The sequence below is a fragment of the Bos indicus genome, chromosome 6 (assembly GCF_029378745.1).
Source record: "Bos indicus isolate NIAB-ARS_2022 breed Sahiwal x Tharparkar chromosome 6, NIAB-ARS_B.indTharparkar_mat_pri_1.0, whole genome shotgun sequence".
Classification (NCBI taxonomy): domain Eukaryota; kingdom Metazoa; phylum Chordata; class Mammalia; order Artiodactyla; family Bovidae; genus Bos; species Bos indicus.
This window is the reverse complement of record NC_091765.1, coordinates 72,512,172-72,530,945: the sequence shown is the minus strand read 5'-3', so window position 1 is coordinate 72,530,945 and position 18,774 is coordinate 72,512,172. Positions and strand designations below refer to the sequence as shown.

Here is an 18,774-nt window from a genome sequence, read left to right as displayed (position 1 = left end):
TCCTAGTTATATGCACTTTTCTACAGTTGCTTTTAAGTGAAAGAATTAATGAAATTAGATAATATTGATACAAGCTAAGGGCAATAATGATGTGTAGATCATTTGGCCACCTGATGAGGAGAGCTGACTCATTTGAAAAGACCCTGATGCTGGGAAAGATTGAGGGCAGGAGGAGAAGGGGACGACAGAGGATAAGATGGTTGGATGGCATCACCGACACAATGAACATGGGTTTGGGTGGACTCCGGGAGTTGGTGATGGACAGGGAGGCCTGGCGTACTGAGGTTCATGGGGTCGCAGAGTTGGACACGACTGGGCGAATGAACTGAACTGAACTGAACTGAACTGAAGGGCAATAAAAATGTGATTACTACATGATGATAGAGAAAACCTAATGGATTCTATCAGGCTGCTTATTTGACAGAGCAAGTATTTGCTAAACTGTGGTGTTGAAGATTGACCTTGTGATACTTTCAGTAACAGTGGCAAAAAACTCAATAGCTTCTGGAGAAGAAAGGTATTAGTGGAAAACCATTTAAATTTTCCTTGTGTAGGCATAGGATCCGGAGAAGGTAATGGCACCCCACTCTAGTACACTTGCCTGGAAAATCCCATGGACGGAGGAGCTTGGTAGGCTGCAGTCCATGGGGTCGCTAAGAGTCGGGCACGACTGAGTGACTTTGCTTTCACTTTTTACTTTCATGCATGGAGAAGGAAATGGCAACCCACTCCAGTGTTCTTACCTGGAGAATCCCAGGGATGGGGGAGCCTGGTGGGCTGCTGTCTATGGGGTCGCACAGAGTTGGACACGACTGAAGTGACTTAGCAGCAGCAGCAGCAGGCATAGAATCATTAAGATTCTTTGAGAGTGCTGGTTCTTGCCCATAATCCTATCCAATTCACAATTTTAAATTAGCAAAAGTCCTCACACATTAGGGAAACCGATTCTAAGAATATGAAACTTCTTTATGTCTAGAAGATAAAATCTGCTGCTGTGGGGGTGAAAGAGTAAGAAAGAATGTTTTTAATGGAATGGATAACAACAACATGGTCCTCCTGTATAGCACAGGACACTATATTACATATCTTGTGATACCATAATGGAAAAGAATATGAAAAAGAATGTTTGTTATAAATATAGCTGAATCACTTTGCTGTACAGCAGAAATTAACATTGTAAGTCAACTGTACTTCAATAAAATAAATTTTCAAAAAATGTTTTCATTTGACAGTAAATCAAGGAATGTCAAAATTTGAAGCCTAGATGGGTTATTATAATTTAATATAGAATTAGTTATATACAGTGTACATTGACAGGTGGTGATCTGTTGCAGAAGGCTCTAGAAACTAAAATGTCTATCACTTTTGCATTGTTTTTGGTTCTCTCTTAGGCATAGATATTTAGTGTCAGGGATGACAGAACCCCTGAATGTTGTGGTGTTATGTATTTTATATATAAAAACAAATGGAATATCAATTACTAGACAGTCATGCACTGGATGCTTAATCCAGATGGGTTCATCCAGAAATCCTTCTTTTTTAGTAGTCTGGCTGTTTGCAGATTTATACCATAGCTCTGCTTTCTGTCAGGGGGAATTTTCAGTGTTAAGCTAATTGGTTGTCCTCTTCAGCTATAAAGCTGTGTGTGTGTGCTTGTTCATGCCAGATAAATATAATCAATTACTTTTTCGGGCTTAAACATCAATGAGTTCTGAGGTTTGCAGAGTTGGGACAAACCATACACCCCATTGTAGATTAGAGATCTTTATCTTTAAACCACAGTCCCAGTTAATGGAGACTAGAATGACATGGACATATTTGAAGATTCCGTAAAAGGAATTACTAAAATTTCAGACGTTTATCACATGAATCAGCTAGTTAGCCTTTCCTTAGTTAGGGGACAAAAATGCCCTTCAAGTGAATTATCATTTTCCTGTGTTAGGAACTGAACCCTACAACTGGTAAACATTTTCATACCTTTTCTAAAAATTTATAACATTTACCTGATGAAGTTGGGTCACATAGGGAGTCTCCTGACTGCAAAAATATTCTGAAGAATCTTTTGGTTCTGTTGTTCTTTGAGGAAGCTGATTTGCAGCGGTCTCAGAAGCAGTTTTCTTAAGAGATACAGATGCTGGTTCTGCAAAAAGTATATAACGTATCACTAGAAAGGCACTTGGGAGGTAGAGGGGAGGGATGCACTCAGACAAACCTATGGAATTTGTTCCCAGTTGTCTTCATTTAGTTTGTTGGGAAACCCAGTAGATTATCAGAGAACTTGCTTTGAATTGCCATATTAAGGCTGGGGTTAACTTTTTTGATTTTTATCTCTTAGAAATAATAGCCAAACATGTTACATTCCTCTAGTGTTTTACATTCCCTTAGTTGGAAAAGTGACTTATCCCCCAAAGGATCTTAAGGTACTACTGATTTGTCGTTCTGGTAAGTGTTGGGAACAGCCTCTTTAACATAAGACTTGAAGTCTACCAGGTTTCCTAGTAATAGTTTGATCTTGGGAAAGTCTCCTAATTTCTGACTCTGTTTCTCACCTGTTAGGCTAGGCTTGTATATTTTAAAGATCCGGTGCACAAAGTCAGTGCATTGGGAATGATACTTTCGTGTGGTTAATCCTTAGCAGTTTCCCTTTTCAGTCGCACATCCATTAAAGGGCATTGAGAGAAGGAAAACATGAGGCAACTCATCTGATTTGTAATTTATGTCAAAAAATGGAGAATAAAATTTTCAGCTTTCGTGAGATATAAGTGTTGTTGGGCAGGGTTGGGGAACAATGGAGTCCTGCTATTCTCTAATACTTTATTCGAAAAATATTTGTTGAGCTCGTCCTGTGTGTATGCAGGGCCCTGTGGTTGACACTAGGAATACTGTGCTATACGAGGCTGATGGTCCCTGCCCCCACAGAAAGGCAGTAGAGCAACTGGTTCAACAGAGTAGACTTGTTCATGCCTCCATTTCCTCCTCTGTAAATGGGAATCATGGTATCACTTACCTCAGAGAGTTGTAGTAGGGATTAAATGTATTAATATATAATGTGCTTAGAACACTACCTGGATATATGCATACCCTGTGACCCTGCATCCCACTCCTGGGTGTGTACTCAACAGAGATGCATACATATGTTTATTGGGAGACATGCACAGGAATTTGTATAGCAGCATTATTCTTAGTAGCCCCAATCTGGGAACGTTGGATAGAGAAAGTAGAGGGATGTATGTTCCTATTATGGAATATTTTATTGCAGTAAAAAAGAACAAACTCCTGCTGCAAGTAAAATCATGGATGACTCTCAAACAATGCTGTGTGAAAGAAGCTTGACATTACAAAATACATACTAAAGGAAAAGACAATTGTATGATTCTATTAATAAAACTAGCCTATGGTAATGAACATTGATAAATTTTACGAGGGCTAACAGGCTTCCCAGGTGCTGCTAGTGGTAAAGAACCCACCTGTCAATGCAGGAGATGCAAGAGATGCGGGTTCGATGCCTGAGTTGGGAAGATCCCCTGGAGGAGGGCATGGAAACCCACTCCAATATTCTTGCCTGGAGAATTCCATGGACAGAGGAGCCTGGCAGGCTGCAGTCGATAGGGTCACATAGAGTCAGACACAACTGAAGCGACTTAGCATGGACGCATGGGGGCTAACAGGATAATTAATGAAGTGGGGGGGGGAGTCTTTAGGGTGCTGGTAGTGTTTTATATCTTGATTTGAGTGGTAGGTGCACAGGTGTCTTCACTTTGTAAAAACTGAGGTCTTCAACTATTTATGTGAACTCAAAACAATTAGATCAATTATAAATCTATAAAATGCTAAAGTTGGATTATTTTAGCAATCTAGAGAGATGCAGTCATTTGCTCCATGTTGAATTTTAAGGGTAAAGAGAAACTAGAAAAATTAGGTTTTCTGTTTCTCAGACCAGTGCCTTTTCTTATAGTCTTTGTTTTTCTTTATGCTATATTAGGTTGGGCTTCCCGGGTGGTGCTAGTGGTAAAGAAACGGCCTGCCAATGTAGGAGATGTAAAAGATGCAGGTTTGATCCCTGGGTTAGGAAGATCCTCTGGAGGAGAGCATGGGAATCCACTCCAGTATTCTTGCCTGGAGAATCCCATGGACAGAGGAGCCTGGTGGGCTTCAGTCAAAGGGTCACACAGAGTCAGACATGACTGAAGACATTTAGCATGCACCCACATTATAAGTAACCTTTTCTGTTACTTATAATGGGTCAGTTTGGAATGACAGCTTCATAATTAGCTGGCTTCTCAGTTTTTGTAGAATTACTAAAAAGTTATGGCCATGTTAGTTACCTTTGGAGAAAAGCAAAATTCAGAACTTACTACTTTGTGGGGGTTTTCCTTTTACATCCTAGTATTCTAATGGCAGTCACAGAAAAGTGTAATTTAAAGGCTAACGATAGATAATTGTGCAGAAATTTGAGGTGGGAAAGTTTCTGTTTGTTACTTTCACTATTAATAAGCTCTGAAAGAAATGATTTTTCAGCATTTTTTGCTGTCACACAGCTCATAAACAATAGTCTTGATTTGTCAAGGACAAGAATAAACATCTATCAGGAAAAAGCTACAGAAGTTTTAATCAGTGTGGGAAAAGTTGGCATATTTCAGACTCTTACCATCTTCAAGTGCTTTTCTCTTGATGCTCAAAGTTCTTGGGTTTTTGGTATGATTTTCAAATAATTCTTAAACAAGAGAACATAGGAAAAGAGTCATTATATGACATTGTCTAAAACTGCATTAGTTTTCAAGCATTCAAGTATTCTACAGTTAGAATATTTAAGTGATTGGACAGATGAAAGAGTTTAAGAATTAGGAATATTTTGGTGTTGCTGCTGCTGCTGCTAAGTCACTTCAGTCGTGTCCAACTCTGTGCGACCCCAGCGATGGCAGCCCACCAGGCTCCCCCGTCCCTGGGATTCTCAAGGCAAGAACACTGGAGTGGGTTGCCATTGCCTTCTACAGATTTTGGTACTAAACTTTCCTAAATCTTTAGGAAAGACTTGAAAAGAAATTGAAATTCTTGACTTAATAGGTATATGGTTTATAATAATTTAGGGAGCCATTTGAACATAAAATAGTATTAGGAATTTATTATTGAATTTTTTGCTAAGTTAAATGCAAAGAGGAAAGTTTATAGAATTTTCACCTTAAAAAGTCTAATTCCAAGATTACATAGTAACCTTGTTTCCATTCGGCAGTTCTGAGAGATGGTTGTCTTAGGAGGCCATCAACTTCATAAAATCTCATTTTTCTTTGAGGGTTGACATTTTTCTTTTGTAAAACTCTGTATTCATAATTTAAAATTTATGTATTTGGTATGACATTGTTTCCAGTCTCTTGTCTATTCCAAACTGCATTCACCTTCTGGCAATTTCCTCAAATATTTCTTTATTTCTTGTGGCCCCCTTCAAGCATTTGCTTAATTTTTTCATGAGACCATATGTTTATAAGTGCTCTGACCTCCTTGTCACACCAGTGTTTTCCAGCCTGTGTCACTCACTATTATAATCTGTAAATGACTTTTAGCATCTTCTAAAGGAATATGATTTCCTATGAATCAATATGATTCACAGTTATTAGATACATCCTGTATTTCAGTATCATTCATTTAAAGCAAACTGGACTGACATAGAGCATTGAGAATTTCAATATGAGGATCAAAATTTTTTTCATACATTCAAAGTTTTTAAAATAAGACAGATTAACCCCCAATATTAGAATAATTTAGCTGCTTTTCATCAACAGGTATCCTTGATTGCATATTTATGAATACAGAGTGTCTTGGTATTTACAGATTTTTTTTTTTTTTAGTAAGAAGTAGGAATAGACATTTCTTTACTCCCCTACCATAAACTCTACCAACTCAGGTATTCAATATAATGAGGCCTTTGGGATTATCTCTAGTAGACATCTTCCCTATAACTACTTCAACTGGTATATATTAGACTTTAAAAATCAAAAGAACATTTAAAATTCAACAATTTAGATCCCTTACCTGACCCAGGGATACCGTGTGGTGCTGTGGGGCCACCCACCTCATCTGAGGCATTACTTGCAGTGTCTTCCTCTGTCAGAAAACAAAGACAGTAGTAATTTCAGTGTTGTTCACAGAACCCTAATGCACTTCAGCAGGTGAAGACTACACTGAAAACGTAATAAGCCTGGATCCCAGCATCAAAAGTGTAACCTCAAAGCCAAGGACATTTGCCATCTTGAACCAGATTTGAAGATGGCCTTAGAGGATTCACCACCAACACAATGTTGAAAAGTAGTCTGCCTTAAAAGTCACAAGGCAGGAAGCTTGGTTTGAAAGTATAAAAGTGCTTTGTGACCTAATTTGCTTAACAGCTTTCACTGTTACATTTTAATGCTTGCCAAAGAGCTCTTACAGCTCTTTTTTTCATTCAGTCCTCCTTGTAACTAAGAATAATCCTTATTGCACTACATGTAAAGGAATAAAAGACTCTAAAGTGGTTTTAGCAGTCTTCATATTGAGGTATTAAGCAGACAGTGATTAACATTTTAAGGAACTTAAAATGCTTAGCATGGTGAATGTAACAGGAATTTGTCCTGGTGGACCAGTATATGTTCAGGATGTTTACAACCGCGCTGTTGGTAATTTGGGGAAAGCTCCTCCTCCTATATGTATGTTGGATTGCTATGTTGAAGTATAGCAATGTTATGGTAGTGTTCTTTTGTCTCAGCTGTACTTCCCTATACACTGAACATTTTTAAAAAAGAATTCTATGTTAGTAAGTATAGGTGTCTATATAGTTACTTGCAATGATTATTCTACAATTAGACAATGGTTTGTATTAATAAACCTTGAGGCAAAAGTATAGATAGAGGGCTATAAACATATTGCCGCAGTGGGTGTGTGAAGATGTACATCAGGGTAGGACCTCATCTTCTTATGAAGGACATGTTTGGACCAGGAGACTAGAATGAAGTTTAGCTTCTAGCAATATCAAGACTTCAAATGACAGGTTGTGCTCTAGAGCCATATCAGTTCAGTTCAGTTTAGTAGCTCAGTTATGTCCGACTCTTTGCAACCCCACGGACTGCAGCACGCCAGGCTTCCCTGTCCATCACCAACTCCCAGAGCTTGCTCAAACTCTTGTCCATTGAGTTGGTGATGCCATCCAACCATCTCATCCTCTGTCGTCCACTTTTCCTGCCTTTAGTCTTTCCCAGCATCAGGGTCTTTTCAAATGAGTCCGTTCTTCCTATCAGGTGGCCAAAGTATTGGAGTTTCAGCTTCAGCATTAGTCCTTCCAATGAATATTCAGGACTGATTTCCTTTGGGATGGACTGGTTGGATCTCCTTGCAGTCCAAGGGACTCTCAAGAGTCTTCAACACCACAGTTCAAAAGCGTTAATTCTTTGGCGCTAAGCTTTTCTTTATAGTCCAACTCTCACATCCATACATTGACTACTGGAAAAACCATAGCTTTGACTAGACGGACCTTTGTTGGCAAAGTAATACCTCTGCTTTTTAATATGCTGTCTAGGTTTGTCATGGCTTTTCTTCCAAGGAGCAAGTGTGTTTTAATTTCATGGCTGCAGTCACCATCTGCAGTGATTTTGGAGCCCAGAAAAATAAAGTCTGTCACTGTTGCCATTGTTTCCCCATCTATTTGCCATGAAGTGATGGGACTGGATGCCATGATCTTCTTTTTCTGAATGTTGAGTTTTAAGTCAACTTTTTCACTCTGCTCTTTCACTTTCATCAAGAGACTTTTTAGTTCTTCTTTGCTTTCTGCCATAAGGGTGGTATCATCTGCATAGCTGAGATTGATATTTCTCCCAGCAATCCTGATTCCAGCTTGTGTTTCATCAACCGGGGGCTCCCTAATCTACTGTTTGTCTTTTAATTGAAATTTTATTGAGATAATTATAGATTCACATATAATTGTAAGAAATAATAACTATCCCTTCTACACTTTGCCTTCCGTGATGGCTCAGTGGTAAAGAATCCATCTGCCAATGCAGGAGACAGGTTCGATCCCTGGAGAAGGAAATGGCAACGAACTCCAGTATTCTTGCCTGGAAAATCCCATGGACAGAGGAGTCTTGTTACAGTCCATGGGGTTGCAAAGAGTTGGACATGACTTAGTGACTAAACAACAACATTTTATAAACCATAATATTCTGTTAATTCAAAGATACATTGTTACAATCCCCCAGTATGATTTAGGAATCTTGTTTGTACTCATCTTTGAATGTGTGTGTGTGCACTTGCAGTATGTACTAAGTTCTATCATTAAGACAAAAAACAAAAAGACACTTCTACCATTAGAAATTCCAAAGATTTTTCAAACTCTGTGCCAGGAGCTAGGGGCAAAGACCAGCCATAAGCTTTATTTTGTCACAGCTTTTTAAAAGATTATTAAAGTATAAACAGTAAGAATTATAGAAAGTATGCTTTTTAAATTAACAAGTAGACTGTTTAAATTTATCAGCTTACCTACGTCTGAGCTTTTTACTTTTTTAAAAGTTCTCAATGTTGTTTCATATGACTAAAGTACATAAATTTATATAATAATTTTACTGCTGGGCATCCTGGGTGACTCAGTGGTAAAGAATCTCCTGCCATGCAGGAGACACAGGTTCAATCCCTGGGTCAGGAAGATCCCCTGGAGGAGGAAATGGCAACCCACTCTAGTATTTCTCCCTGGAAAACCCCGTAGACAGAGTAGCTTGGCAGGCCACAGTCCATGGGGTTGCAAAGTGAGCACAGTTTTACTCCTAAGATTATTCAAATGTATGCAAAATATACAGAAGTAATTAAATATTCCATTTTAAAGAAAACTACAGATGAATCTTCAATCTATTAAAAGAAATAAATGAATTGGAGAAAACAAGATGCTTGGCACACCTGAGATACTAACAATAGATATTTGAATGCCCTCTGCTGGCCATCATGTTGCTAATTTTTGTTAAATTGCCAGGATAGTGAATATTTTAATTTTGGAAATACATTTTACTACAGCCAAAAGGAAAATAAAACTCTTTTCCTTTTGATTATTCTTAAAAGAGCCATGTAGCCTTTCACATAGGATTTTTGGACTGATGATAAGAGTGGCCTCTAATAGAATATATGTGCCCATCTCTGGGGTTGCAAAGAGTCAGACATGACTTAGTGACTGAACAACAACAAACCACCACTTGGAGCCAGAGTTGATCTGCCTGTGACTGTCTTATACTAGAAAGCAGTGACTTTGGCCTGATTACCAAGGTATTGAAGTATTCTACCTCGTTTAAATCATTTTAGGAATAGATTTTAGGAGTCAATTAGGAATTGAAAAATCAGTGAACAAATGGGCAAATCTAATTCAGATAACCATTATATCTACTACTGTGGGCAAGAATCCCTTAGAAGAAATGGATTAGTCCTCATAGTCAGTGAAAGAGTTCAAAATACAGTACTTGGGTACAATCACAAAAATGACAGAATAATCTCAGTTCATTTCCAGTGCAAGGCATTCAGCATCACAGAAGTCCAAGTCTATGCCCCAGCCACTAAAGCTGAAGAAGCTGAAGTAGAATGGTTCTATGAAGACTTACAAGGCTTTCTAGAACTAACACCAAAAAAAATGTCCTTTTCATCATAGAGGATTGGAATGCAAAAGTAGGAAGTCAAGAAATACCTGGAGTAACAGGCAAGTTTGGCCTTGGAGTAGATTGAAGCAGGGCAAAGGCTAACAGAGTTTTGGCAAGAGAACTCACTGATTGTAGCAAACACATTCTTCCAACAACACAAGAGATGACTCTACACATGGACATTACTGGATGGTTAACACTGAAATCAGATTGATTATATTTACAGCCAAAGATGGAGCAGCTCTATACAGTCAGCAAAAACAAGAACAGGAGTTGACTGTGGCTCAGATTATGTGCTGCTTATTGTAAAATTCAGACTTAAATTGAGGAAAGTAGGGAAACACACTAGGCCATTTGGCTATGACGTAAGTCATATCCCTTATGATTATACAGTGGAAGTGACAAATAGATTCAAGGGATTAGATCTCATAGCCAGAGTGCCTCAAGAACAATGGACGGAGGTTTCTAACATTGTACAGGAGGCTGGGATCAAACCTTCCTAAATAAAAAGAAATTTTCAAGAAGGCAAAATGGTAGTCTGAGGAGACCTTACAAATAGCTGAGAAAAGAAGAGAAAAGAAAGGCAGAGAAGAAAGGGAAAGATATGCCCATCTGAATGGACAGTTCCAAAGAATAGCAAGGAGAGATAAGAAAGCCTTCACTTTGCAAAGAAACGGAGGAAAACAATGGAATGAGAAAGACTAGAGATCTCTTCAAGAAAATTAGAGATACCAAGATATCATTTCCTTTTACTTATTGTAATAGAGCCTGAGTGTTCTATGGTAATTCCCAGTGATTAGCTTCTTCTTATTTCATTGGTCATACATTTTTTAAGTGATAATTTACTCGAAGTAGCTAATTTTCTCCCGACTGGAATCAAATTGAATCTTATGTGTTACTCTTTTCAGCCCTCTGCTGGTCTTATTTTCTAAAAACATGACACCTTGGCTATGCTTGATGATCTTCTCTAAAAATACAGGAGCTTGAATCCACTCTACAACATAATACTAAACCAAAATCTCCAGGGGTTCTAAGTTGGAAACTAATTAGTTATCTGGAATGTGGGGGTCCACAGCTCTAGCTGAATTTTTACTTGAAATACAAAAAAAAAAAAAAAAGAAGAAGAAGAAGCAGCTTAGTATACTTTTAAGATAGTAAAGTGTTACTTTTGGGGAGATCAGTTTTATGACGAAGAGTGAATGTTAACAATATTGGAGCAATGACAACTCTGATAACAATATTTATTAGTAAAATGTAAAAACGAAATAGGCTTCCCTGGTGGCTCAGATGGTAAATAATCCATCTGCAATGAGAGAGACCTGGGTTCGATTCCTGGGTTGGGAAGATCCCCTGGAGGAGGGCATGGCAACCCACTCTAGTATTCTTGTCTAGAGAATCCTCATGGACAGAGGAGCCTGGCAGACTACAGTCCATGGGTTTGCAGAGTCAGACATGACTGAGCAACTAAGCACATAAAAATAAAATGAGCTGACCTCTACCTATTGACCTGATTTTTTCTAAAGATAGATATCCATGTCTTTACGCTTAACATAACAGTCTTCCAAGTAGTGGACTAGCAACTTGTGCATCATGAAGTATATATAAAGTGTTTTCTTACATATTTAGCTGCTGGGATCTATGTGGGTTTATACCTTTACTTTTATATTCATTTGAAAGTTTAAAATACTGTTGTTTCTAAAATGACTGTAAACATCCTGTTTCATATTTTCTAGATATATTCCATATTAACATGTAAATGTACCATTTTTAAAACCTGTCAGTTTACATCTGGCTTAATATTTTCCTTCTACATAAAAGAAGTTATACTGAGGTGTTGTATTTAAATGAGCTCTCCAGAGGACTAATGAGCTTTAATCTTCTGAATTTTTTTGGAAAAATCTTTAAAAAAATTTTAAGATTTAAAAATGAGAAAGATATTCTAAAGTTTTTAAACTTTTTTCATGGAAACCTTTCTTTCTTATTAAACACTGTATGTGGTAATCTGATTTTAACTTCCAGTGACAAAGGGTCATTGCAGTTACTCCTTTAGAATCCTTAGGAGCACAGAGTTTTCTTTACCTTTGTTGTCCCACTAGTCAGCTGCACATTCCTGTTTGGTTAGTCGCCTTAATTTCTCTCCATTTTCACCTGTCACTGAGTGTTCTAGCCGCTTTCCTTTTCTTCCATTGAGCTTTTAACGTGAAGTTTGCCAAGACTGTGGGGCACCTGGTTTTGGGATCAGAATTGGTTTTTAAACTTTTCAGTGCTGCATGAAGCTTTGGACTGAAAGACTAGCACAAGGTCTATGATGGCTAGGCTTCTGCTTAGAAGCTTGGTCACCCTCCTTGCCTCAATTTTGTCTAAAAGGCAAACTATCAGAGAGGAAGCACACTCTGCATCCCCTAAGTGCCCTATACCACAGGGCAGTGGTTCTCAAACTTCAACATGTATCAGAATCACCTTAAATACATACGGAACTGCTGGAACTCACTCCAAATTTCTGGTTCCGGAGGGGGCCCAAGAATTTGCATTTTGAATGAGTTCCTAGATGATGCCAATGCTGCTATGAACAGCAGCCACAGGGACCTTCACTGTCATTAATAATTTCCACCTTCCATTTCTGCATTTTGGAAATGTGAATATTATCCAACAATATTGTATAATGTTATAACATACTTGTATATGTTCTTATAATAACACGTTAGATGTTGTGGCTATTATATAATGTATATAATGGGTGTGTGTGTGTTCAGTCATGTCCAACTCTTTGCAACACTATGGACTATAGCCTGCCAGGCTCCTCTGACTGAGATTTTTCCAGGCACGAATACTGGAGTCGGTTTCTCTGCCCTCCTCCAGGGGATCATCTTGACCTAGGGATCAAACCGACATCTTTTGCCTCTGCTGCACTGGCAGGCGGCTTCTTTACCACTTAGCCACCTGGGAAGCCCAATGTATATAAGTATATTCAACCATCATAATACTGCAGGCCTCACCCTTATGACCTCATCTAAACCTAATTTTCTCCCAAAGGCCATCTCCAAATGTAGTAACAGTGGGGATTAGGGTTTCAACATATGAGTTTGGGAGGGACACAACCTGCAGCAGCAGCATCTTATAATAACATGTATTCATTACATACACACACACATAAAAACGAGAATATTGTTTTACCTGTGCAAGGGCTTTGTCTCATATCTGTCTCTGTTAAGTCTCCTGACATATTACTGACCAAGGCATCTTCAGCTGCATCTCCAGCAATAACTGTATAAATACAGTGGGATATATGGTGGTGTGTTTTTTTATTTACTTTTAGAACTATGTTTTAAGCTCTAATATAGTATTTTCCCTTTTAGAGTGAACTTGATACTAAAAACTGTGGTTGTTTATTTTTCTGTAATTAGATTCCCATCCTTAAACATATTTTAGTCTTAGGTCACTAAACATCTGGTGTTATAAGTCTCTATACAGTCAACAAAAACAAGACCAGCAGCTGACTGTGGCTCAGATCATGAATTCCTTATTGCCAAATTCAGACTGAAATTGAAGAAAGTAGGAAAAACCACTAGACCATTCAGTGAAAGTGAAGTCGCTCAGTCGTGCCCGACTCTTTGCAACCCCATGGACAGTAGCCTGCACCAAGCTCCTCTGTCCATGGGATTTTCAAGGCAAGAGTACTGGAGTGGGTTGCCATTTCCTTCTCCAGGGAATCTTCCCAACCCAGGGATCAAACCCAGGTCTCTTGCATTGTGACAGACACTTTACCATCTGAGCCATCAGGGAAGTCCATTCAGGTATGACCTAAATTAAATCCCTTATGATTATACAATGGAAGTGAGAAATAGATTTAAGGGACTAGATCTGATAGAGTGCCTGATGAACTATGGTTGGAGGTTTGTGACATTGTACAGGAGACAGGGATCAAGACCATCCCCATGGAAAAGAAATGCAAAAAAGCAAAATGGCTGTCTGAGGAGGCCTTACAAATAGCTGTGAAAAGAAGAGAAGTGAAAAGCAAAGGAGAAAAGGAAAGATATAAGCAGAGTTTGGAACTCTGAATGAAGAGTTCCAAAGAATAGCAAGAAGAGATAAAGCCTTCCTCAGCGATCAATGCAAAGAAATAGAGGAAAACAACAGAATGGGAAAGACTAGAGATCTCTTCAAGAAAATTAGAGATACCAAGGGAACATTTCATGCGAAGATGGGCTCAATAAAGGACAGAAATGGTATGGACCTAACAGAAGCAGAAGATATTAAGAAGGAAGTGGCAGGAATACACAGAAGAACTATACAAAAAAGATCTTCATGACCAAGATAATCACAATGGTGTGATCACTCACCTAGAGCCAGACATCCTGGAATGTGAAATCAAGCGGACCTTAGAAAGCATCACTATGAACAAAGCTAGTGGAGGTGATGGAATTCCAGTGGAGCTATTTCAAATCCTGAAAGATGATGCTATGAAAGTGCTGCACTCAGTATGCCAGCAAATTTGGAAAACTCAGCAGTGGCCACAGGACTGGAAAAGGTCAATTTTCATTCCAATCCCAAAGAAAGGCAATGCCAAAGAGTGCTCAAACTACTGCACAATTGCACTCATCTCACACGCTAGTAAAGTAATGCTCAAAATTCTCCAAGCCAGGCTTCAACAATACGTGAACCGTGAACTTCCAGATGTTCAAGCTGGTTTTAGAAAAGGCAGAGGAACCAGAGATCAAATTGCCAACATCTGCTGGACCATTGAAAAAGCAAGAGAGTTCCAGAAAAACATCTATTTCTGCTTTATTGACTATGCCAAAGCCTTTGACTTTGTGGATCTCAGTAGACTGTGGAGAATTCTGAAAGAGATGGGAATACCAGACCACCTGACCTGCCTCTTGAGAAACCTATATGCAGGTAGGGAAGCAACCTTTAGAACTGGACATGGAACAACAGACTGGTTCCAAATAGGAAAAGGAGTACGTCAAGGCTGTATATTGTCACCCTGCTTATTTAACTTCTATGCAGAGTACATCATGAGAAACGCTGGGCTGGAAGAAGCACAAGCTGGAATCAAGATTGCCGGGAGAAATCTCAATAACCTCAGATATGCAGATGACACCACCCTTATGGCAGAAAGTGAAGAGGAACTCAAAAGCCTCTTGATGAAAGTGAAAAAGGAGAGTGAAAAAGTTGGCTTAAAGCTCAACATTCAGAAAACGAAGATCATGGCATCTGGTCCCATCACTTCATGGCAGATAGATGGGGAAACAGTGGAAACAGTGTCAGACTTTCTTTTTTTGGGCTCCAAAATCACTGCAGATGGTGATTGCAGCCATGAAATTAAAAGACGCTTACTCCTTGGAAGAAAAGTTATGTCCAACCTAGATAGCATATTCAAAAGCAGAGACATTACTTTGCTAACAAAGGTCCGTCTAGTCAAGGCTATGGTTTTTCCTGTGGTCATGTATGGATGTGAGAGTTGGACTGTGAAGAAAGCTGAGTGCCGAAGAATTGATGCTTTTGAACTGTGGTGTTGGAGAAGACTCTTGTGAGTCCCTTGGACTGCAAGGAGATCCAGCCAGTCCATTCTGAAGGAGATCAGCCCTGGGATTTCTTTGGAAGGAATGATGCTAAAGCTGAAACTCCAGTACTTTGGCCACCTCATGTGAAGAGTTGACTCATTGGAAAAGACTCTGATGCTGGGAGGGATTGGGGGCAGGAGGAGAAGGGGACGACAGAGGATGAGATGGCTGGATGGCATCACTGACTTGATGGACGTGAGTCTGAGTGAACTCCGGGAGTTGGATGGACAGGGAGGCCTGGCGTGCTGCGATTCATGGGGTCGCAGAGTCGGACACAACTGAGCGACTGAACTGACTGACTGACTGAACTGAACTAGGTCTTGACATAAAACTGACAAGATTATGTTCACCTGCATCTCCAGTAGTTACTGTGTGAACACAATCATGCCATTGCTTTTGGGCTACTTGATCACTAGTTATTTTACATTTTAATTTCAATGGAGGAGATGTATAGTTTTCTAGCAGACCAGTTTCTTTCCTTGTTTTGTAATGAAACATTTTAGGACTTCTCACCACCATTTCCCAATCCTAACTTTTTGTCATTTCCCTCTTTTTCCCACTCATACTTTTAGGAATTAGGACTTCATTCATGTTGATGTATGGCAGAAACTATCATCATATTGTAAAGTAATTATCCTCTAATTAGGAATAAAAATAAAGAATTAAGACTATGTCATTTAAGGCTGATATTAAGATCTAGAAACATTGTGGCCACTTGAAGTCTTTAATAACATTTCATCCATTCCACCATTTTACATAGCAAATCTGAAGGAGGCACTCCTGAGTTCAGAGTTCCACAGAGACTGAGGTAGAACTTGTACTTCCTGACTCCTGGCTAGAACGCATGCAGTTTATTTCATGCAGTCATGTCTTTGTGTAAATTGCATCTCAATTCTTTAGGTTAAACTCATTTTGAAGAATTTTATGATGTGTCCTCAGAGAACTCACATTCTCACAGGTCACAGGTTTTGTATTTTTCTGAGTTTTTCAATGCACTTTTTCTGTTTACTCACAATTTTACCACAACTGATATGAAAAATTTTTTTTTAATTTCTGCCATCAAGAATTTTATTTTAGCTTCTGTAAAACTGGTCTTTTTAAACTTCTAGAAATTCAATTTTCTTTCCTTGTTTTGTATAACTCTGTACCATTCTGTGTTCTGATCAAATTTGCATGAAATCTGTTTCATGATAAATTGAGCAGTTAGCTTGTTGAATCTCATTTAGTAAAACCTATTTACCTTAGACTGCTGCTGCTAAGTCACTTCAGTCGTGTCCGACTCTGTGCAACCCCATAGACGGCAGCCCACCAGGCTCCTCCGTCCATGGGATTTTCCAGGCAAGAACACTGGAGTGGGTTGCCATTTACCTTAGACTATATTCAGGTTATTGACCTTTTTCTATATGGTAGCATGATGTTAAGATTACTTTTCTTTGCTTTCCTACCTGTCTGATCCTCTTCCATCTTTACATGGGCACATCCTGTGGCTTGCTCTTCATCTTGGCATTCCTGTTGTGAGTTTTCTGTTTTCTTGTGTCCCAGGATAGCATCCAACTCAGTAAAAAACTTCATGCTTTTAGCCATGCCTAGGTCTCTAGCCGTTCTTACAATCTTGTATTCATGTTTTAAGTTTTTGTACTTTGTTCTGCACTGCTTCCAATCTCTCTCTATTCCAAGTTTCTGAAGCTTGGCAGCAATTTGTTCAAATATCCTTTTATTTCTCATTGTTCCCTCTAGTTGTTGTTGTATTCCTTGATCAGACCAGATGCCTATTAGAGCCCTGACTTCTGGCACAGTCCAGTGTTTTCCTCCTTCATTTGCTACAGTTGGAATGACAGTTGAATTACCAGGGGGTTCCATTATTGCTGTAGAGTCACCTGTATTGGGTGGGGAGGAAAAGGGATATATGGCTTACATATATCAGACAAGATAAATAATTGGATGCAACATTATTAAAGACAGTAATTTTCTCTATGGGAAATGGAATGCAAATTATAATGTAGCTTTTGTCTTAAACTAGTTGGGAAATCAAAGTACAGAACATGAATCTGTTCCTTATTGTGATGGTGACTGAGTTTAATAAAGTTGTATTTTTAATTAGTTACATCTTGATCATCTTTTTTCTTTAGCATTTCTTTCTCTTCCATTCTGCTCCTTTAGTATATGGGATTAATGTCAGTGTATAGCAAAAGTTGAATATATAATTTTGTAATATTTACTTCTTTAAAGCAATATAATTATGTATAAAACAGCTTGTTGAAGACAATTTTTCCATAAGTGTGAGCAATTTATTTCCTCCCCATGCCTTTTCTGTATCTAATGATTTCTATTTGCTCCATGTCAGAATCTCCTGGGGAAGCCTTTATACACTACTGCCCCCATCCTTTATTCCCAGATTGTGATTCTAGTGTGCAGTTCAGGATTGAGAGCCAAGACTATTCATGAATGAAGGACTTAGAAGAAGCACATTAATAATCGGTGCTTCTTAACTCTTTGTGAATATAAAAGATGTCCCATTGGTTAAAGACCAAATGCCATTTTAAGAGAAGTATTATATCCTTTTAATGAAATGTGCCAGAAATTTCATAATGCATTAGGCAGAATGTCTCCACTTAGTTATAAATCCTTTAATAACTTTGTGTTAGATCTCTGCACAGTTTTGCAACTCATTTTATGATAAAGACATTTCTTGACATTATATTAGTTATTTCACAACCATATTATTTTACTCAGATTTCATGTTTAATAAAAAGGTGGTTTGGACCTCAGCATCTATAACATTAGTCATTAAAAAAAGAATACCATAGTATTTACCTGGGTACGGAGGTGTTTTATTTTGTGCTGTGTTTAATGTCTTTGTTTTAAGATGGTTTTCATCTTAAATGTTAATTTAATTTTAAGATGTTCTTATTTAAAAAATTTTTAAAGATGTTTTAAATTTAAGATGTTTTTCATCTTAAATCAAGTGAGCACTTTTCCTCACTTGCATTAACTTGCAGTAAGAATTTATAAGCAAGAATGGGACTTATGTTGACTTTTTGGGTGAATAAAATCATCCTTGACTTCATTATGGATTTTATATTATTTACTTTCATATGTAAAGTTCTACTTTTCTTAGCCTCCAGGATAGCTGAAGTCATATGCTCATCAAATATTAAGTACCACACTTACTATGTGTAATTTTGGCCATCAGATTCCTTACTATATTTAAAGCATAAAGACTGGGGATTTGAAGCTAATATTTCCAAAGTATTTCTACCAGGAAAAAATTACCCATTTTCTCAGATTTGATGTCAGTCTTACTTTCCAATTTGATATAGATCAGTTTCATTATATTTTTGAGCAGCCTGTACCAGACCTACCTAGTTCCATTGGTCTGACTTGAGAAACCAAAAGTAAAGGATTTCCTGAGATGTCTTCCTTGTCTTCTGATGTAACTGACATTTTGCCTGAAAAGAGAGAATTACTTTTAGAAATAAGTGCCAAGGAAAATTAAAATTGGATTAACAACTGATAACACTAATAGTTTTAGTTGAATGTGATCATATTCATGAAGGAGCATAGATTTATGATAG

At 38.2% G+C, this 18,774-nt stretch overlaps 2 protein-coding genes across 6 annotated transcripts in view; one reads left to right on the top strand and one right to left on the bottom strand.

The window, feature by feature from the left end:
• Nucleotides 1-18,774, top strand: part of PPAT (phosphoribosyl pyrophosphate amidotransferase) — a 41,010-nt gene that overhangs the window by 1,839 nt on the left and 20,397 nt on the right. The gene's annotated exons all lie outside the window — the stretch shown is intronic.
• PAICS (phosphoribosylaminoimidazole carboxylase and phosphoribosylaminoimidazolesuccinocarboxamide synthase) overlaps nucleotides 1-18,774 on the bottom strand; it is a 47,381-nt gene that overhangs the window by 24,069 nt on the left and 4,538 nt on the right. The window contains exons 2-7 of one of the 4 annotated variants that reach the window (XM_019962795.2): nucleotides 18,562-18,648; nucleotides 16,645-17,076; nucleotides 12,810-12,899; nucleotides 6,028-6,099; nucleotides 4,649-4,714; nucleotides 2,004-2,140 (exon numbers count right to left, since the gene is read on the bottom strand). In XM_019962795.2, the coding sequence (XP_019818354.2) occupies nucleotides 2,004-2,140; nucleotides 4,649-4,714; nucleotides 6,028-6,099; nucleotides 12,810-12,899; nucleotides 16,645-17,076; nucleotides 18,562-18,648 (884 nt within the window). The remainder of the gene's footprint in view (nucleotides 1-2,003; nucleotides 2,141-4,648; nucleotides 4,715-6,027; nucleotides 6,100-12,809; nucleotides 12,900-16,644; nucleotides 17,077-18,561; nucleotides 18,649-18,774) is intronic. The other 3 variants (XM_019962796.2, XM_019962797.2, XM_070791478.1) reach the window with 3 other exon arrangements.